The sequence below is a fragment of the Plecotus auritus genome, assembly GCF_963455305.1.
Source record: "Plecotus auritus genome assembly, chromosome: 6".
NCBI classification, from domain to species: domain Eukaryota; kingdom Metazoa; phylum Chordata; class Mammalia; order Chiroptera; family Vespertilionidae; genus Plecotus; species Plecotus auritus.
The window spans coordinates 132,205,188-132,223,243 of NC_137773.1; the positions used below are offsets into that span (position 1 = coordinate 132,205,188).

At 39.6% G+C, this 18,056-nt stretch overlaps 2 protein-coding genes across 2 annotated transcripts in view; both read left to right on the forward strand.

Annotated features, from left to right (window-relative positions):
- Positions 1–18,056, forward strand: part of DNASE1L3 (deoxyribonuclease 1L3) — a 969,732-nt gene that overhangs the window by 858,482 nt on the left and 93,194 nt on the right. The window lies entirely within an intron of this gene.
- Positions 11,646–13,562, forward strand: HESX1 (HESX homeobox 1). Its single transcript, XM_080671800.1, has 4 exons — positions 11,646–11,923; positions 12,417–12,616; positions 12,894–12,995; positions 13,092–13,562. The coding sequence occupies exons 1-4, from the start codon at positions 11,767–11,769 to the stop codon at positions 13,188–13,190; spliced, it is 558 nt and encodes a 185-aa protein (XP_080527926.1). The 5' UTR covers positions 11,646–11,766; the 3' UTR covers positions 13,191–13,562.

Consider the following 18,056-nt stretch of genomic DNA (forward strand, 5'->3'; position numbering starts at 1 on the left):
AGAGCAGGGAAAATGAGATGAGGAGGCAGTTGCAATTGTAAATAAGCTCACCAGGCCTGAGGCCCTAAGACTTAAGGCTGGAGTTGTCTGGCCTGTTTTCAAGAATTGCATAGAGACCAAGGTGACAGGGGAGGAATGAGCCAGGAGAAGTCTGACTCGGAAGAGGGAGGAAGAGGAGGCCACGTTGTGTAAAACCTTGTGACCTATGGTGTGGACTTTGACTTTTACCTGGTTTTGGATAAAAATACCTTTAATAGAAGTTAAGATTTGAAAAAATGTTGAGGAAGCTGAATTAATTAGTGATATAAATTATGGGCAAATTAACATTGTCTATAGTAAACTTGGCTGTAGTTTATGAGCGTTTTTAATATAATCATAATCACACCTCACAAAATTAATATTAATTACTATCTTCTTGATCAGGAGTTTCTTGAGGGTAGAAATCATCTCATCTCCTGGGTACCTAGTGCACCCCTGATATATGCTGGAGTTTAATAAATGTTTGTTATGATTCAGAATTTTGTTTTTAAGTTGATAAGAACCATAACATTTATTCCCTAGAAACAATATTATAAATGCCAATCAAGCTCTCCCATTTCATCTAAAATGATTAGATTTTTTTTAAAAATGGAGACAACCCTAAGTGTCCAGGAGTGTTGTTCAATAAATTATGGTTCATCCATTTGATGTTTAGCACCAAGCAACTGTAGAAAATGAGACAGAGCTATACGTACTGACATAGTGTGTCATAGGGCGAAGATGGGGGTAGGGAGTAGTGAACCACTAGCAGAAAAATACACATCTGACTCCATGTGGATAAAAACGTGTCTGTGTGTGTCCACCTATTTATGTGAAGGCATTTAAAAAAGACAGGAAGGAAAGGCACTAAACTGTTAGTAGTAGTAATCAGTGGGTGCGGAGTAAAAATTGGTAGAATTGAAGGAGAATGTCATATTGAACTCTATTACTGTGATATTGAATGAAATTTTTTTTAAATATGTGTTGATTTTTTTTTTTTTTTTTAGAGACAGAGGAAGGGAGAGGGATAGAGAGGTGGAAACGTCGATTAGAGAGAGACATTGATTGGCTGCCTCCTGCACACCCCCTACTGGGGATTGAGCCTGCAACTCTGGCAGGTGCCCTGACTGGGAATCAAACCAGTGATCTCTAGGTTCATGGGTTGTCACTCAACCACTGAGCTGCACTGGCCAGGCTGACTGGTCCTTTTTTATGTCACTGATCTTCTCACTAAGTTCCTTGAAGTTTTCATTTATGTTCCTTGAGCATCCTTATAACCATTGTTTTGAACTCTGTATCTGGTAGTTTGCTTGCTTCCATTTCATTTAGTTCTTTTTCTGGAGATTTCTTCTGTTCTTTCATTTGCAATGTTTCTTTGTCTCCACATTTTTGCTGCTTCCCTGTGTTTTTTTCTTTATATTAGGTAGAGCAGCTATGTCTCCTGGAATTGGTAGAGTGGCCTTGTGTGGTAGGTGTCCTCCAGGGCCCAGTGGCTCAGCCTCACCAATCACTGAGATAGGCACTCTAGGTGCACTCCTGTGTGGGCTGTGTGCACTGTCCTGTTGTAGTTGAGCCTTCATTGCTGTTGGCATCACTGGGAGGGATTGACTCCCAGGCCAATTGGCTATGAGGACCAGTTGCAACTACCACAGAAGAGCTGCTGTACAGGAGATGCTGTACAAGACTTGCTTCAATGGGGCTTTGGTGCTCTCCAAATCTACCCGTGGAGTGTGTTGCTAATGGATGTGGTAGGGTTGTAATCTGGCTTGGTCTGAAGATGAACACTGGATGCACTGACTCTGGGGACTCCCTGGAGGTGCAAAGTCAGCTACTGCCCGGGGCCACCCAGCACGAGATATAGAGTGATTTGCAGATGGCTGCTACTTCTATTGGCCTTGGAGGTCCCAGGAGACACCAAGCTGTGAACCAAAGCAGGTCACTGCTAGTGCCGGGCCTGGGGCTACTTATCGTGAGGTATGGGGCACACTGATGCGAGCTGCTTCTTGTCTGAGAGATTTTAGGAAAGTCTGAAGCCTGAGCTAGGACAGGCTATTCATATGGAAAAGCCACTGCAAACAGCTTGGGTGAGATTACTAATTGGGAGGAGTGGTGTCTCAGGGAATTATCAGGGCCTGGCGAATAGTCTGGGCCAGGTTAATGGAGACTCGGATATGGCAAATGCCTGTCAGTACTGGAGCTGGGAGGTCTCAGCAAAGCAACAGTGACCTCTGCCAGCACTTTTGTCTGGGACAAAACTTTCCCCTAATTCTTGCCCTGATGCCAGACAGTTTAGTTCCTCCCCATGTGTCCCTGCATCTTTTCAAGCTCCTGCCCAAGTGCTGGAGTTCAGAGGGAGTGAGTCTGAGTAAGTCTGTGCACCATCCCTTTAAGAGGAACTGCCTGGGACTCCAGTAGCCTCTGTGTCATTCAGCCACAATCCCCACTGGTTTTTACCGCCTGAAGTTATGGGACTACTCTTCTGTCACTGGGACCCTGGCCTCAGATACCTGGTGTGGGGCTGGGATGCCTTGATTCTCACGGAGAGCTCTGCAGGCAAAACATCCCTCCCAACTAAAAATATGCCACATGTAGATGTCAGACTAGCCCATTCTATGCCTTTGCCCCTTCTACCAGTTTCAATGTGGCTTCTTCTATAATTCTGTAGTTGTAGGACTTCCATTCAGCCTGATTTCAGGCAGTTCTGAATGATGGTGGTTCTGTGGTTTAGTTGTAATTTTGATGTGGTTGTGGGAGGATGCGAGTACCATGTTTACCAATGCCGCCATCTTGACAGGAAGCCTCAAATTACTTCATATCAATTTTTAAAATCAAGGGCCTGCTATGTGCAAAACACCATATTTTACTGAAGACCATTTTAACTGATTTGAAAATATAAAAATATGAAACTGTGCTCTTGAGATTTGTGAATAAAGTCTGAAAGGTTTTTAAATGTTACAAATAAAGTGAACCTTTATTTAATATCTCCATGTGACAGGCACTGTGAGAGGTGCAGGGAAAGATAGAAGAGTGTATGAAACAGCCTGAACTCTCCCAAACCTTGTAATCACTGGGAAAGATACCTTGTGTCACAAGGAACAAAAATGTAACAATAGAGTCCCACAGATGTAAATTGTTTAACAGGACTAGAGATTTTTAAATTTCAAGCTCAGATTTTTAAAGTGAATCTGCATCTCACTTTTATTAAGTTTTCATTACAGATTGCCATAATGTTTTCTAATTTGTGGATTACCCTGGAGTGATATATAACTGGTTCACAGAAAACTAGGAGTACCTTCACACACTAAGAGCTAGAGGGGAGGGAGGTTGGAGGAATGGGTGAAAAAGGTGAAGAGATTAAGAAGAACAAATTGGTAGTTACGAAATAATGACAGGGATATAAAATACAGCAAAGAGAATATAGTCAATAATCTATATATATATATATAAGCCTAAACAACCAGAATGACTGGAACCACCAGTCTCTATGATGCGCACTAACCACCAGGGGGCAGACACTCAACACAGGAGCTGCCCCCTGGTGGTCAGTGCGCTCCCACAGCCAGTAGGGCCTGCGTTTTCCTTCCGGACAATCATGCTATGACATGCACTGGCGCCAGGCCAGCCAAGGTGGATGCAATGTGATTTGTCGGGGGGCCCCACCATCGCCCCACGATCACCCCACAGCGGGAGTCCCAGGCCACCGGCTGGCGGACGATCAATTGAGGGTGGAAAGGTGGGCTCCACGATCGCCCCAAAGAGGGAGGCCCAGGCTGCCCAGCCGGCAGCGCTGCAGCGAGTGAGTGGGGCCTCCCTCTGCGGGGAGATCAATCTGGGAGCCCCGCAATCGATCACCCCAAGAGGGAGGCCCAGGCCACTGGCCAGTGACGCTGTGGCAAGTGTGCAGGGCCGGCCAGTGATCATCCCACAGAGGGAGGCCTAGGCCAGCCAAGCCTGTCACCCACAAAGGGAGGCAACCAGTGGCAGGGGAGGGGGGACAGTACTGCACAGATGGCAAGCAGTGACAGGGGCGGGGCCAGCTGCTGGCAGCCAGGGAAAGGAAAGCCTGGATAGGCCCTGATTGCCAGCCAGGCCTAGGGACCCTACCCAGGGGGCGGGAGAGGGGGCGGTCCCCAGATTGCAAGAGGGCACAGGCCGGGCTGAGGGACAGCCCCTCCCCATGCACAAATTTCATGCACCAGGCCTCTAGTATTGTAATAACTATGTATGGTGCCAGGAGGGTACTGGAAGTATCAGGAGGAACACTGTAAAGTATATAATTGTCTAACCACTATGTTGTACACCTGAAACCTGAAATTAATACAAAATAATATTGAATGTAAACTTAATTGAAAAATAAAAAATTTTTAAAAAACAATGGCAACAATAGTAAACCCACAGCAGTTACATTTCCTGTCCAATTTGCAGATGTCATCTTCCTAATCCCATCCATCCATCCATTTGTTTGTTCACTCATTTAACAGATATTTATTGAATGTCTACTTTGACATTGTTCTAGGAAACACTGAATGTATAACAGTAAAAAATAAACTTTTATTTTCAAAAACACATTTTAACATTTAAAAATACAGTCTCAAATAGGACAGTGTAATTCCTATGCAAAAATAAGGTACAAGTGTCATTAGAGCTTTGCTTATTGCATTTCTATCTTATGCTCACAGATTGTGAGCATAGTAATTATATGGCTGATTTATAAAAAATCTCTGCCAAAACACCTAAGACACTGGGCATTTTTCCTGATGTTAATGATTTGGGACTTAATTGTAATACACAATTAGAAAATAAATGGTAAAAACCTGGGTGGATTTAGAAGTTATAAAACATAAACCTCTAAATTTTTACTTTTATCTTGTACATGTAGATGTTTATAATATGGACTGTACAGTTTATGATTCCTAAAATATCTTCAATGTCAATTGTCAAACTTTTATTTCTCATATCAAAACAACTGTTAAGAGATATTGAGGATAAATCATTTGCAAGGTTTCACAACCTTTTTCTTAACTGATCAGTACACTTTATATCATGAGATCATTGGTGAGGATATTACAGTGGCTGTTATTTGATAATGTCTATAAAATAGGGAATTTCCAACAGAAAATCCAAGTCAAGACTCTGCCACTTGCTAGCTGGTGACTTCTGTAAATGACAAGTGAACTCTCAGTTTCTGTTTTCTTAGCTACATATAGTGGAGGATTTGTGAAAGGATTAAATACATATACTATGCTAAAATGCTTTAGAAGCTATAAAGCAATTTAGATAAATAACATTTATTAGAAACCAACTGTAGATATTATATTAATGGTGAAACACTGTTCTCATGTGAGGAACAAAAGAATGGTGTCTGTTTTCATCATCACTATTTCCAACATTATTCTATACTTCTAGACCAGCATTGCCCAACTGAACTTTTTGCAGTGATGGAAATGTTCTCTGTCTATGCTGGCCACATGTGGGCAAACTAAATTTAAATAAATTAAATTTAAAGTTTAGTTCCTCAGTTGCACTAGCCACATTTCAAGTGCTCATTAGCCACATGTGACTTGTGGCTACCATATTGGGTAGTGCAGATATAGAACATTTCCATTATCTTAGAAAACTCCATTGCATTAGAAGTTCTGTTGGTCTGTAGTTATAGATCAACTAGAGGCCTGATGCATGAAAGTCGTGCAAGGGGCTCGGCCCTCGTAGCTGCACGGCTGCCTTGGCCCTCGCAACCCCGGCTTCGTCTGGAAGGTATGCTTTCATTATTATAGATGTTTAATGTTAATCATATATCTATCCATCCATCCACCCATCTTATTTATTTTTTATTTTAAAGTTGCAGACATCAACAACTTCTCCCTTAAACTCATCAGCATGCATGTCATTAACTATAGTTCAATACTTGCTTATACTTTAATAGATAAAATTTCACATACAGTGAAGAGTACCAATCAATGAGAATTGACAAATGTATACGTCTTTGTAATCCAAACTCCAGCAAGATATAAAATACTACCATTACCCCCAAGTTTTCTCATTCTTCCCATTTAGTCTCCACCTCCATCCTCACCTTCTGATTTTTTCAATATAAACTCATTTTGTGCATTCTAGAACATCACATAAACGACATTATACTTTTTAATGAATTTATTTTTTAGATTCTTAAAATTTTTCTAGGTAAAAATCATGTCATCTGTGAATAGAGACAGTTACTTCCATTCTGATCTATTTGACTTTTATTTCTTTTCCTTGCCTTATTGCACTGGCTTAGATCCAATATAGTGTTAAATAGAAATGCTTAAAGTAAACATCCTTGCCTTGTTACTAATCCTAGGGAGAAAGCATTCAATATTTCACTTTTAAATATATATTACCTGATTATTTCTATAGATGTCCTTTATCAAATTAAGGAAGTTACTTCTAATCCTAATTGGCTGAAAGACTTTTTTAAGTCATGAATATTTTTCTGCATCTATTAATGTGATCACTGCTTTTTTTCTGTCAATATGATGGATGACATTGATTGATGTTTAAATATTAAATTTGCCTTTCTGGGAAAAGCCCCACTTAGTCATAATGCATTATCCTCTTTGTATGTTTCTACACTCAATTTGCTAATATTTTAAAGAATAAAAAAAGTCTGTGTTCTTAAAGGATATTTATGTATAATTTGTTTTGTTACCAGGGTTATTCAGGCCTTATAAAACAAATTTAGAAGGGACCTGTTCCATTTTCTGAAAGAGTGTGTATAAGATTGGTATTGTTTAAATATTTGATAAATTTCACCAGTGAACTTGGGAATTTGATAATCAATTTTCTTTCTTTCTTTTTCTTTTTTTTAATCCTCACCCGAGGATATTTTTTCCATTGATTTTCAGACAGAGTGGAAGTGAGGGAGAGCGAGGGTGGAAAGAGAGAGAGAAACATCCACATGAGAGAGACTCATTGATTTCTTGCCTCCCACACACACCCCAGGGTAGAACCTGCAAACGAGGTATGTGCCCTTGACCAGGAATTGAACCCATGACCCTTTGATCCACGGGCCTACGTTCTAACCAGTGAGCCAAACTGGCCAGGGCCAATTTGGTTTCTTTAATAGATATTTGACTAGTCATATTTTCTATTGCACCTTACCTTAGTTTTGGTAATCATAGCTTTTAAAGATATTTATTTTATGCACGTTATTGAATTTATTGGTATAAAGTTGTTCATAATCCTTTACCTATTTAATGTCTGCGGTCTCTGTAGTTTTACACCTCTTTATTCCTAATATTGGTAAGTTGTGTTCTTTTGTTCTTGATCGATCTGCCTCCGGGTTTATTAACCTTGATTAGAAGTTTAGAACTTTCAGCCCCACTTCCTAACCTCAGGGGAGAGGAGGGGGGCTAGAAATTGAGGTCAATCACGCATAGCCTATGATTTAAACAATCAAGCTCACGTAATGAAACCTCCACAAAACAACTGGGTTCAAAGAGCTTCCTGATTGCTGAACACATTGAGGTGCTAAGAGGGTGGTGGCTCAGAGAGCTTCTTCCCCCCATACCTTGTCCTATGCATCTCTTCTGTTTGACTGTTTCTGAGTTATTATCCTTTATAATAAAACAGGAAACATAAGTAAAGTGCCTCCTGAGTTTTGGGAGCCATTCTAGCACATAATTGAACCTGAGGAGGGCTCATGGAAACCCTGGATTTGTGGCCAATTGGTCAGAAGTATAAGTGGCCACCTAGGATTTGTGACTGATTTCTGAAGTAGATGCATGCAGTTTGGGACTGAACCTGTGGGGTTTGTGCTAACTCCTGGTAGTGTCAGAATTGAATTGAATTGTAAGACACCCAGTTGTTGTCTGCAGAGAATTGGGAGAATTATTTGGAATGGAAAACCCATATACATTTCATGTCAGAAGTTTTGTGAGTAAAACCTGCTCAGACACCCTGTTCAGTGTTGCTAAGTGGTTAGAGCATCGCATTGAAGGGTTCATTTCCCAGTCAGGGCACATACCTGGTGGGAGGCAACCATTCAATGTATCTCTCACATTGCTGTCTCTCACTCTTTCTCTGTCTCTCTCTCCCTACTCCTCCCCCTCCTCCTTTTCTCTCTCCCTCCCTTTCACTCTCTCTAAAAACCAATGGAAAAGTATTCTTGGGTTAGGATTAAGAGGGGAAAAAACTGCTCAGACTATCCTGTCAGTCCCAGCTTAAAATTCTACCCTGGCTTCCCCTTGCACTTGAATTCATTACCATGATTTTTATAAAAGCCATCCATTATCTATCCCGGCCTGGTTCTCCAAATAATAGCATCTGGTACCACTCACTTCCCTTTGGCTATTGCCTTTTCTTTCTCAAATATTCCAGTGCTTTTCAGCTGCAAGACCTTTGTACTTGCTGTTTCCTAAACTGGAATGTTCTTTCTCAATATCTTGGCACGCTGACTTTCTCTCCTCCTCAGCATCGGCTAAGATGTTACCTCCTTAGGGAGGCCTGCCCAACTGTTATACTTAAAGACCCTCTCCCCACCTACCTATCCACCCACCCCTGTTAAGTTTCATCACCATCACCTTGTTTATTCCTTTTAATGAGTTTATCACTCTCTGGTTACCTTGTATTGTTCAACACTGATCTCTAGTACCTAGACTTGTGTCTGGCACATATTAAGTGCTCTATAAAAATCTGTTGAGTGAATATATGAGAAAACATTTACCCCCATTTTCAGAGGAATTCTTTCCTACCTTTGATTTTTATCAACTCATCTATATATAAACTGGTGTGTAAATCCAGATAAAATCAACTCAAGACAAATAAAAATATTGGAATGTCCTCTTGATAAAGAAGAAATTGGGGACTGAAGTGACTTCAGCATGTGCTATAGCATCCTTTCAACTTGCACCTCTGAGGCATTACTCTGCGGCGGTCAGTTTCCGTGAGGCTTTTTCCCACCTTATGCATTGTTGATCCAGCTTACCTGGCTCACCTGCTTCCTTTTTTCATTCTTCTAATTAATGTATGAATTTATTTATTTACTAATGTTTATTACCTGTCTTTCCACCCCATACCTCACCTAGCACCATGGTGAGCTTCATGAGGGCACAGATCCTATTCTATTTATTCTGGTACTGAGTAGGTACTCAACCAATTGTCCAATCAATGAATGTTTTAGAGGAGAGAAAGGAATCTGGGAAGGGCATGAAGTCTCTCTTCCTCCAAATCATCCCAGATTAAGTTCACCCCCATTTTCGTACAGCCTATCTACTATAGGTAAAACCTCCATTAGATATAAATGTTTACTAGTTTATTCATTCTTGAAAGGTTCAAGTCAGTGGTGCCAGACAGGCTAAGTAGCCTTCTCAGATGGCGAATAAAGAAAAATTGAATTTATTTAAGGAAAGGGTGTTGGTTGGTGGAGATATACAAAGGGAAGTGGTACACAGCACTGAGCCAAATGGTATTGGATCCATGATGGCAGCAAAAATATACTTAGGACAGTGAAACAAGGAAGGTCATAAAAAAAAAAAAAAAAAAGCAACAGGGAAGCTTAGCCTGGGCTGCTTGGACTCACTGAAAAGTCAGAGAAAAGGGGGCCTTGGAGACAGGGTCAGGGGGGGAGCCTGGGAGGAGCTGCTGCTGTCCATTGCTCCCCTGGTTGCAAGTCTCATGGGCTCCCTTAGAGGTTAGGAGATGCGTGCCTGTGGGGGAAGAAGAGAGGGATAGGAGAGTGCCCACTGGGGCCTTTGCCCTGAGCATTTCTCTCTCTCTCTCTCTTGCAGGTGGAAATCTTAGGGGAGGTCTCAGGGAATATCTCAATAGAATATTCATCAGCTTTCCAGGTGTGCTTTTCAGGGTCGTGGTCTCCACTGTTTGGTCTGTGCCAGGGCAGGGGGTCATTTCACAGTCAATGAGCTGGTTCTGAGGTCAGCCACGGTGTCACTTGTCTGTTTTGCTACTTTTCTGGGCCTGGAGCTGAAATACAACTAAAGCCTAGATGTTATGTTTAGAGAGGAAAAGGTCAAGGGGTCTAAACTTCATGACCAATGATATGCGAGGGGAAGATATGTTACCTTGGAGCAAGGTTCTTGTTTTGCCCCTTGTTAGGCATTGGGCTTTCTGTACTTGGCCCATGGTCCTTGCTCTGCTCACGTTTGTCTAACAGTTCTCAGCATGACTTGTATATCTGCACACCATCCTACGTATGCCTGTTGATGTTTTGTATGTGAATCTTTTGTTCACTCTAGAGCTTGCATAGGAGAATTTATCGTAATGCTTATGACATCATGAGGGGATAAAATCTGATGAGGTTGAATTCCATCCTGTAAAGGCTATTTCCTCTATGAGCAGCCTATTTTTCCTGAAGAAAAGCCCAGGAGTTGTTTAAAAGCATGATAAAGCTGACCATCAGGAAGGGACTGGGAGAAGAGCTGCAGCAGAGCACAGAACTGAAAGTACCATACCTTTTGCAGAGAGCGGCCACTTCAAAATCTCCCCAATTAGCAGCTATGTTTCTCTCTTAGTTTCAAGTTTTCTTTTTTATTTTTTTAATATCTTTTTATTGATTTCAGAGAGGAAGGGAGATGAAGAGAGAGATAGAAACGTCATTGATGAGAGAGAATCATTGATCGGCTGCCTCCTGCACGCCCCCTACTGGGGGTCGAGCCCACAACCAGAGCATATGCCCTTGACCGGAATCGAACCAGGGACCCTTTATTCCGCAGGCCAATGCTCTATCCACTGAGCCAAACCAGCTAGGGCTCAAGTTTTCTTAGGATTACAAATTTAAAACATTCTGTTCTTGGTTATTTTTCACAAACCTATTGTCTTCATGGAAACCCCCCAATCCCTCAGAGGGAAATTTTTCTTTAAAAAATACAGTACACTATGTTCTTTTCTTTGAAATAACTATGGTGAGAGAAAACCCTCCCTTTCGGTTGAAGCCATACTTTTAAATTGCTTGGAGATAGTTACATACGAATCTTTATATAAATTTCTATCTCTCTCATTTAAAACAAAAGATGAAAGAAGGGAATTTTCTCATTAATTATTTAAAATACTTGGTGCAACTGTTTCTTATGAATTAATCCAGGCACTTGGAAGACAATTACACTCAGTGTTCATAACATTGCCAACCTTTTCCAGTATGCTGCACTCCAAATACTATTGTGCTTTCATTGACAACATTTACTATTACATATGCATATGAAAAACAGGAATTTTCATCAGAATTATTGTAATAGCATTAAGAGATTATTACTTTTTCCAATTTCTTTGGAAGGAAATTCACTTAAATTAGATTATTAATTACTTGACTGCTTTCCTATCTTGCCTGTATGTTTAGGTAACTGGAGTCCATGAAAGTATAAACTTCAGAATAAAAGCATGATTTTATGCATTAATGGTTTCAAATAAAAGAGGAGTGCTAGTTTGTGCATCACTTCTTTTGAGAAAGTTAAGTCTGTGTTCTGCTTAGGAGAGATAACACATTTTGTCCCTGTAGGTGGCCCCCCTGGTGTAGCCATTAGTTGCTAATTACTTTGCAAACAAATAAACAATTAACTCCTCGAGCTGCTGACCGGGTGTTCATTGACTTGCTAAAACTTTCTAAGACAGGATTTTAATTAGTGACATTCTAAATCCAGCCCCCTTGTCAGCAGAGCCCTAACGTGACCTGCAGGAAGATCACTGCCCTGTAGTGTGGGACAGAGCCAGCCGAGAGGTGCACAGAGGCCAGAGCTGCCGACCTGTGCAGCCCACGAGACGATGTCTCCTAGCCTTCAGGAGGGCGCTCGGCTTGGGGAAAGCAAACCCTCGCCCTGCTCCTTTTCAATTGAGAGCATTTTAGGACTGGACCAGAAGAAAGACGGTGTTCCATCCATGAAACCCCACCGGCCTTGGGCAGACACCTGCAGCTCCTCAGGTATGCTTAATTTTTAAAACTTTCATTTCTTTTGCACTGTTTAATCTGGCCTTTAATTTTATATTACCTAGAGTTAAAAAGAAACTGCAGTTTCATCCAGTTACAGAACTAAGTTATCTAGGACTTTTAATATCTCCAGCTGAGTCCTATGGGAAATAAACAGACTATCAGCCTTGAATCCAGTGGGTATAGAGGTCACTCACAGGAAAGGCCAAGCACCTGCAGATCTCTGTGTTTATTTGACACATCAGATATTCTAAGTCTTTTTTCACTGAAAAATAAATGGCATTCAGAGACCTAAAGGTCCTCTATCACCGAGGAGGATCTTCATTTTTATGTGCTTTTTGGTTTTTGGTTGATGAGAGGTCAAGTCTCCTGTGAAGCGCAGAAGAATGTCACTAGAAAAATTAAAGTCAAGTTCCTGAAATTCTTATAGAACTTTGTGGAATGTAGGATTGGACTTCTAAGAGGGGGTTTATTTTTCTGTTTTTAGAGAAAGATGTTAACCTATGTCTACATGTACCAAGCCTTCCAAATGGGCTCTTATTCCCTTGTACTGTGGATCACCCAATGCCAGAAGAAAGAGTTATGAAATATGAAAGTTACTTTTCAACCTCAGAAAGACTGTCTTTGAAAAGAGAGTTGAGTTGGTATAGAGGCAGAAGACCAAGAACTGCTTTTACTCAAAACCAGGTGGGAAGTTTTTTCAACTAATAATAATAATACAAAGACTTTAATTGGCACCCTGTTGAGCAAAAGCCCATTCACTTTGGGATTTCAATTTAGGCCTTATTAATGAAACAACAGAATGTATCATTTTTAACAGTTTGTGGGTAGTCATTTAAAAAAAAAGACATACGAAATAATTGTCGAAGATTTAAATGAAATTATTTTGCTATACAAATTAAAGTCCATTTTATAATGACATTCCAAGAAGCAACATTTTAAATAACTATTTCCTTATTCTTAGATTGAAGTGTTGGAAAATGTCTTTAGAGTAAACTGCTATCCTGGCATTGATATCAGAGAAGACTTAGCTCGAAAATTGAATCTAGAGGAAGACAGAATCCAGGTAATTTTCAAATTTAGTTGTTATTCCTCATTATTGAAAAGTTAAGAATAATGAAATAATGTTTCTGAGATCTATTTTATTTCTTCTTAATTTTAGATATGGTTCCAAAATCGGCGTGCCAAACTGAGGAGGTCTCACAGAGAATCACAGTTTCTAATGGTGAAGAAAAACTTCAACACAAATCTCTTGGAATAGATAGAAAACTAAACTTGTGAAGTTATCTTCCAATTGCAGAACATGAAGAACCAATGGAAATACCAAGTTTTTAAAATGTGATGTTTTATTTTCTGCATTTAATCTGAACCTTGTCACTTTCTGAAAATATATTGTAAATAGTTACTATATCATGGTACCTGTTATACTTGGGCACTTTTAAATATAATAAAGGCTTTTTCTATATATTTTAATAAACATTTTCAGAAACAGCCAGCTATTTTTTTAAGTGAGCAAATTTAATGTAATAAATTAGTTTGCTAAAATCAGTAAACTTGTGACTAAGTGGCTCCACAAACTGAATTACTGTACATTTACAAAATAATTCAAGTAAAATCATCTGGAGAATGGCACAAAGGTGTGACTTGTTTCAATTAGTTTCCTTCAAATGCATTTTGAAGCGTGATTATGTTTTAATAGATTACCAAATATGATTTATTCATAAATCTTATTTTCTCTTGATTTCTGGCATGAATCAGTGAAAATTTTTCACCATATAGCAGTACAATCCTTATAGAATGCCAGTTTCAGCTTTTTAAAAAAGCAAAGTCATTATACCAAAGTAGAACTATAAAAGTATCAGTTGTCATATTCATACCATTGCACAAAAGAATTGAACTGCAAGTAAATGCAAATTTTTAAATATTTTTCTAATTCATGTAATGCTGTACTTTAATTTCATTCCTTAAAGTGATAATGAACATCTGGCTTATATCTATTTCTAGTGTAGTGATTTCCACTTGGCTGTATATTTTGTTACAAGTAATATGTTGACTGAGAAGGTGGGATAAGTCCTGCCTTGCGTATGTACTCTGACATACTTGTTGGAAATAATCAGGGCACTTTCTGAGACAAAAACTATCTATTTTCTTTGCATTTGCCATTGTATCTGTCAATTAAAGATGCAAATAGAATTAAACAGCATCCCAAGAAAGGAGTCTAACCACTGAAAATCTGGGTATTTGTTTTCCACTTAATTAATGGAAGGCCAAAGTGGGTGTTTTTTGAAATGTTAGCTTGAGGGCTCTGACTTTGTCTCCTAAAAGCCTATTTCAAGTTGAATTCTTCCTTGTTTCCCTTTTCTTTCTTTCTTATGCCTCTATCCTTTTCTGTCCCAGTGATAACCAGAGTCGAAGGTTCTTACTGAATTTTTTTCTTTTTTTCCTATTGCATGAGAAAGATTAGAGGGAGTTTGCATATTATTGCTGAGGAAAAGTAGCATGACTCAGATTTTGAAGCTCTCAAAAATCATTTACTGAGAGCACATTTAGGGATAGAGAGCTCTGTGTCTCAACAACTGGTCAGCAATGAGCTGCACTTATTCTGTTCTACTATTGCTGAGATGGGGAGGGAGGAGGTCAGAAGGGTCCCAAGGGCAGTAACTGGGAGACCCAGAGGCACTAAAGGTTCTCCAAGGAAGACTCCACTGCCAGACTGGGCCATTTTTCCAGTATATAAAGAACTGCTTTCATTAATATAAGATGTAAAGCACTATTTTTTAAAAAAATTTCTTTAATGTTGAAAGTATTACATATGTCCAATTTTCCCCCCATTGACCCCCTCCAGCCTGCCCCTGCCCCTGCCCTCTCCCTCCATGTCCCCCACCCCCACCCCAGGCCCTCATCACCTCATTGTCTATGTCCATGGGCCATGCATATATATGCATACAAGGTCCTTGGTTGATTGCCTCCCACCCATTCACCCTCTCCCATCTTCCCTCCGAGATTCCTCACACTGTTCCAGGCTTCCATGTCTCTGGATCCACTCCATTTATCAGTTTATTTTGTTAGTTATATTCCACATATGACTACTGACGGGCACTTGGGCTGCTTCCAGATCTTAGCTATTGTAAATTGTGCTGCTATGAACATAGGGGTGCATACATTCTTTCTGATTGGTATTTCGGGTTTCTTAGGATATATTCCTAGAAGTGGGATCACTGGGTCAATGACAGTTCCATATTTAATTTTTTGAAGAAACCCCATACAGTTTTCCATAATGGCTGCATCAGTCTGCATTCCCACCAGCAGTGCACTAGGGTTCCCGTTTATCCACATCCTGGCCAGCACTTGTCATTTGTTGATTTGTTATGGCAACCATTCTGACAGGTGTGAGATGATATACCTCATTGTTGTTTTAATTTGCATCTTTCTGATGAACAGTGACTTTGAGCATTTTTTCATATGTCTCTTGGCCATCTGTATGTCCTCTTTAGAAAAGTGTGTAGGTCCTTTGTCTATTTTTTAATTGGATTGTTTGTCTTCCTTCTCTTATGAGTTCCTTATATATGTTGGATATTAACTCTTTATCAGATGTATCACTGCCAAATATGTTCTTCCTTTTTGTTTTGTTGATGGTTTCTTTTGCTGTGCAGAAGGTTTTTATTTTGATGTAGTCCCATTTATTTTCTCCTTAGTTTCCTTTGCCCTAGGAGATGTATCAGCAAGCATTGCTATGAGAGATGTCTGAGATTTTGCTCCCTATGTTCTCTTCTAGGATTTTTATGGTTTCACGACTTACATTTAAATCTTTTATCCATTTTGAGTTTATTCTTGTGTATGGTGTAAGTTGGTGATCTAGTTTCCTTTTTTTTGCATGTATCTGTCCAGTTTTCCCAACACCATTTATTGAAGAGACTGTCTTGACTCTATTGTATGCTCTTGCCTCCTTTGTCAAATATTAATTGAGCGTAATGGCTTGGGTCGATTTCTGGGTTCTCTGTTCTCTTCCATTGGTCTGTATGCCTTGTGCCAGTACCTGGCTGTTTTGATTGCAATGGCTTTATAGTATAACCTGATATCTGGTATGTTGATCCCTCTAACTTTGTTCTTCTGAAGATTGCTGCAGCTATTCAGGGTCTTTTTTGGTTCCATATAAATGTTTAGATCTGTGAAATATGCCATTGGTACTTTAATAGAGATTGCATTGAATCTATAGATTGCTTTGAGTAATATGGACATTTTAATGATGCCAATTCTACCAATCTGTGAATACGGTATATTCTTCCACTTGTTTATATCTTCCTCTGTCTCTTTTTTCAATGTCCTATAGTTTTCTGAGTACAGGTCTTTTACCTCCTTAGATAAGTTTATTCCTAAGTATCTTAATTTTTTTTGTTGCAATGGTGAGTGGGATTTTTTGTTTGGTGTTTTGTTTTGTTTTAGTTTTTCTTTCTGAGAGATCATCGATTTCTGGGTGTTATTTTTGTATCCTGTTACATTGCTGAATTCATTTATTAAGTCAAGTAGTTTTTTGGTAGACTTTTTAGGATTTTCTGTGTACAATATGTCATTTGTGAATAATGACAGTTTTCCTCCTCCTTTCCAATTTGGATACCTTTTTATTTCTTTTTCTTGTTTGATCGCTATGACTAGGACTTCCAGTACTATATTGAATAAGAGGCAACTTGATGGATGTTTTTCTCTCTCTCCCCCTTCCTCTCTCTCTCTGGAATCTTTGGATGAGAATTAAAAATATATTTTTAAAATAAAATTCAATTTTGTCTATAACTGAAATAAATTGTGTTTATAGATGAAGTTATACATAACCGAAATAATTTATAATAGAGATGACGCATTTATAATTAAAACAAATAACTGAAGTCAGAAAAATTTAAATACTAGAATTTATAATATTGAAGAAGTAACTATGAATGTAATTACACATCCTTTTACATTTTCAGACTAATAACAATATCATTAAATATTATGACATGAGCCCATAATATGTAAGAATATTTAAGAAGCAAGATAATATGCAAGATCAATTGTGTTTTCCCCTAAAATCATTTCCAAAAACCTAAAACATAAATGCTGATCTTGTTAAAGAAAATAATGAGCCAATAAATTTTTTTATCAGTTACAATTGATAGTAATTTGGAGAGAATATGTGGATATTTGGGGGAGGGGAGGAGACTGGACTTTAACTGTGAGGAAAAATCAAACACAATGAAAATGAAAATGAAAACACAAGATAGAATTATCCTTCCCTCAAAGCACACAGGCTCTAGTCCACAGCTTATCTCTGCTCCTGTAATTCCAAGCCTTTGTCTCCATTAATGCCCAGGACAAAGTGAACAGTAGTACAAATCAAACTAATGCAGTCAGGCTAATACCTGGAGCGTCTCTATTATCTGGCCACTGCCTAAATAAGGTTATTTGGTCTCCTGTAATGGCATTTGTCTCTTGTGAAGCCAGCCAGACAAAGCCCATCTTAGCTAAAGAGTGCTGGTGGGAACAATGGATGTGTGTGCTGGTGGTCAGCTTTTGAGTTAATCAGTGTTAATAGGTGCTTTCACCCCCTGCATTTTACCATGCATCAGAAGTGGCATCAATTCCCCATTACCACACCCAACAAATAGAATCACCTGGGCCTGGCACTTACTTCTAAAGGCAGGGAGCTACGTGCTAGTCCATTTACTGGATATGGAACCCAAATCAAAGTATGACAGATGGTGACTTGCAATCTCCACTTCACTGAGCCCCATAGGACTGAAAACCTCTCCGTGTGCCTTTGGCTAAATTTAATGCTCATTTTAGCTGTTCTGTCTCCTGCTGGGGCACCAGCCCACAGCAGGAGCCCAGCAGCCACACAGCAGCTAGCTCTTGATGACTTCCACCACACATCCCATTAAATTCACCCCTCCCCATTTTCCTCTCACATCTCCATATCTTACCCTTCTTGGCCACAGAAGCAGATGCAGTCACAGGGAGTACACAGCAAAGAAGGGAGACGAAAGCGCTATCTAGCCAGGACTAGAGGGGGGAGCACCTACCTATGAACAGGACCAGAGACTTGAGAAGATAATCTTACAAGGTTGTGAACAAACTCCTGGACATCCCTGGTGCT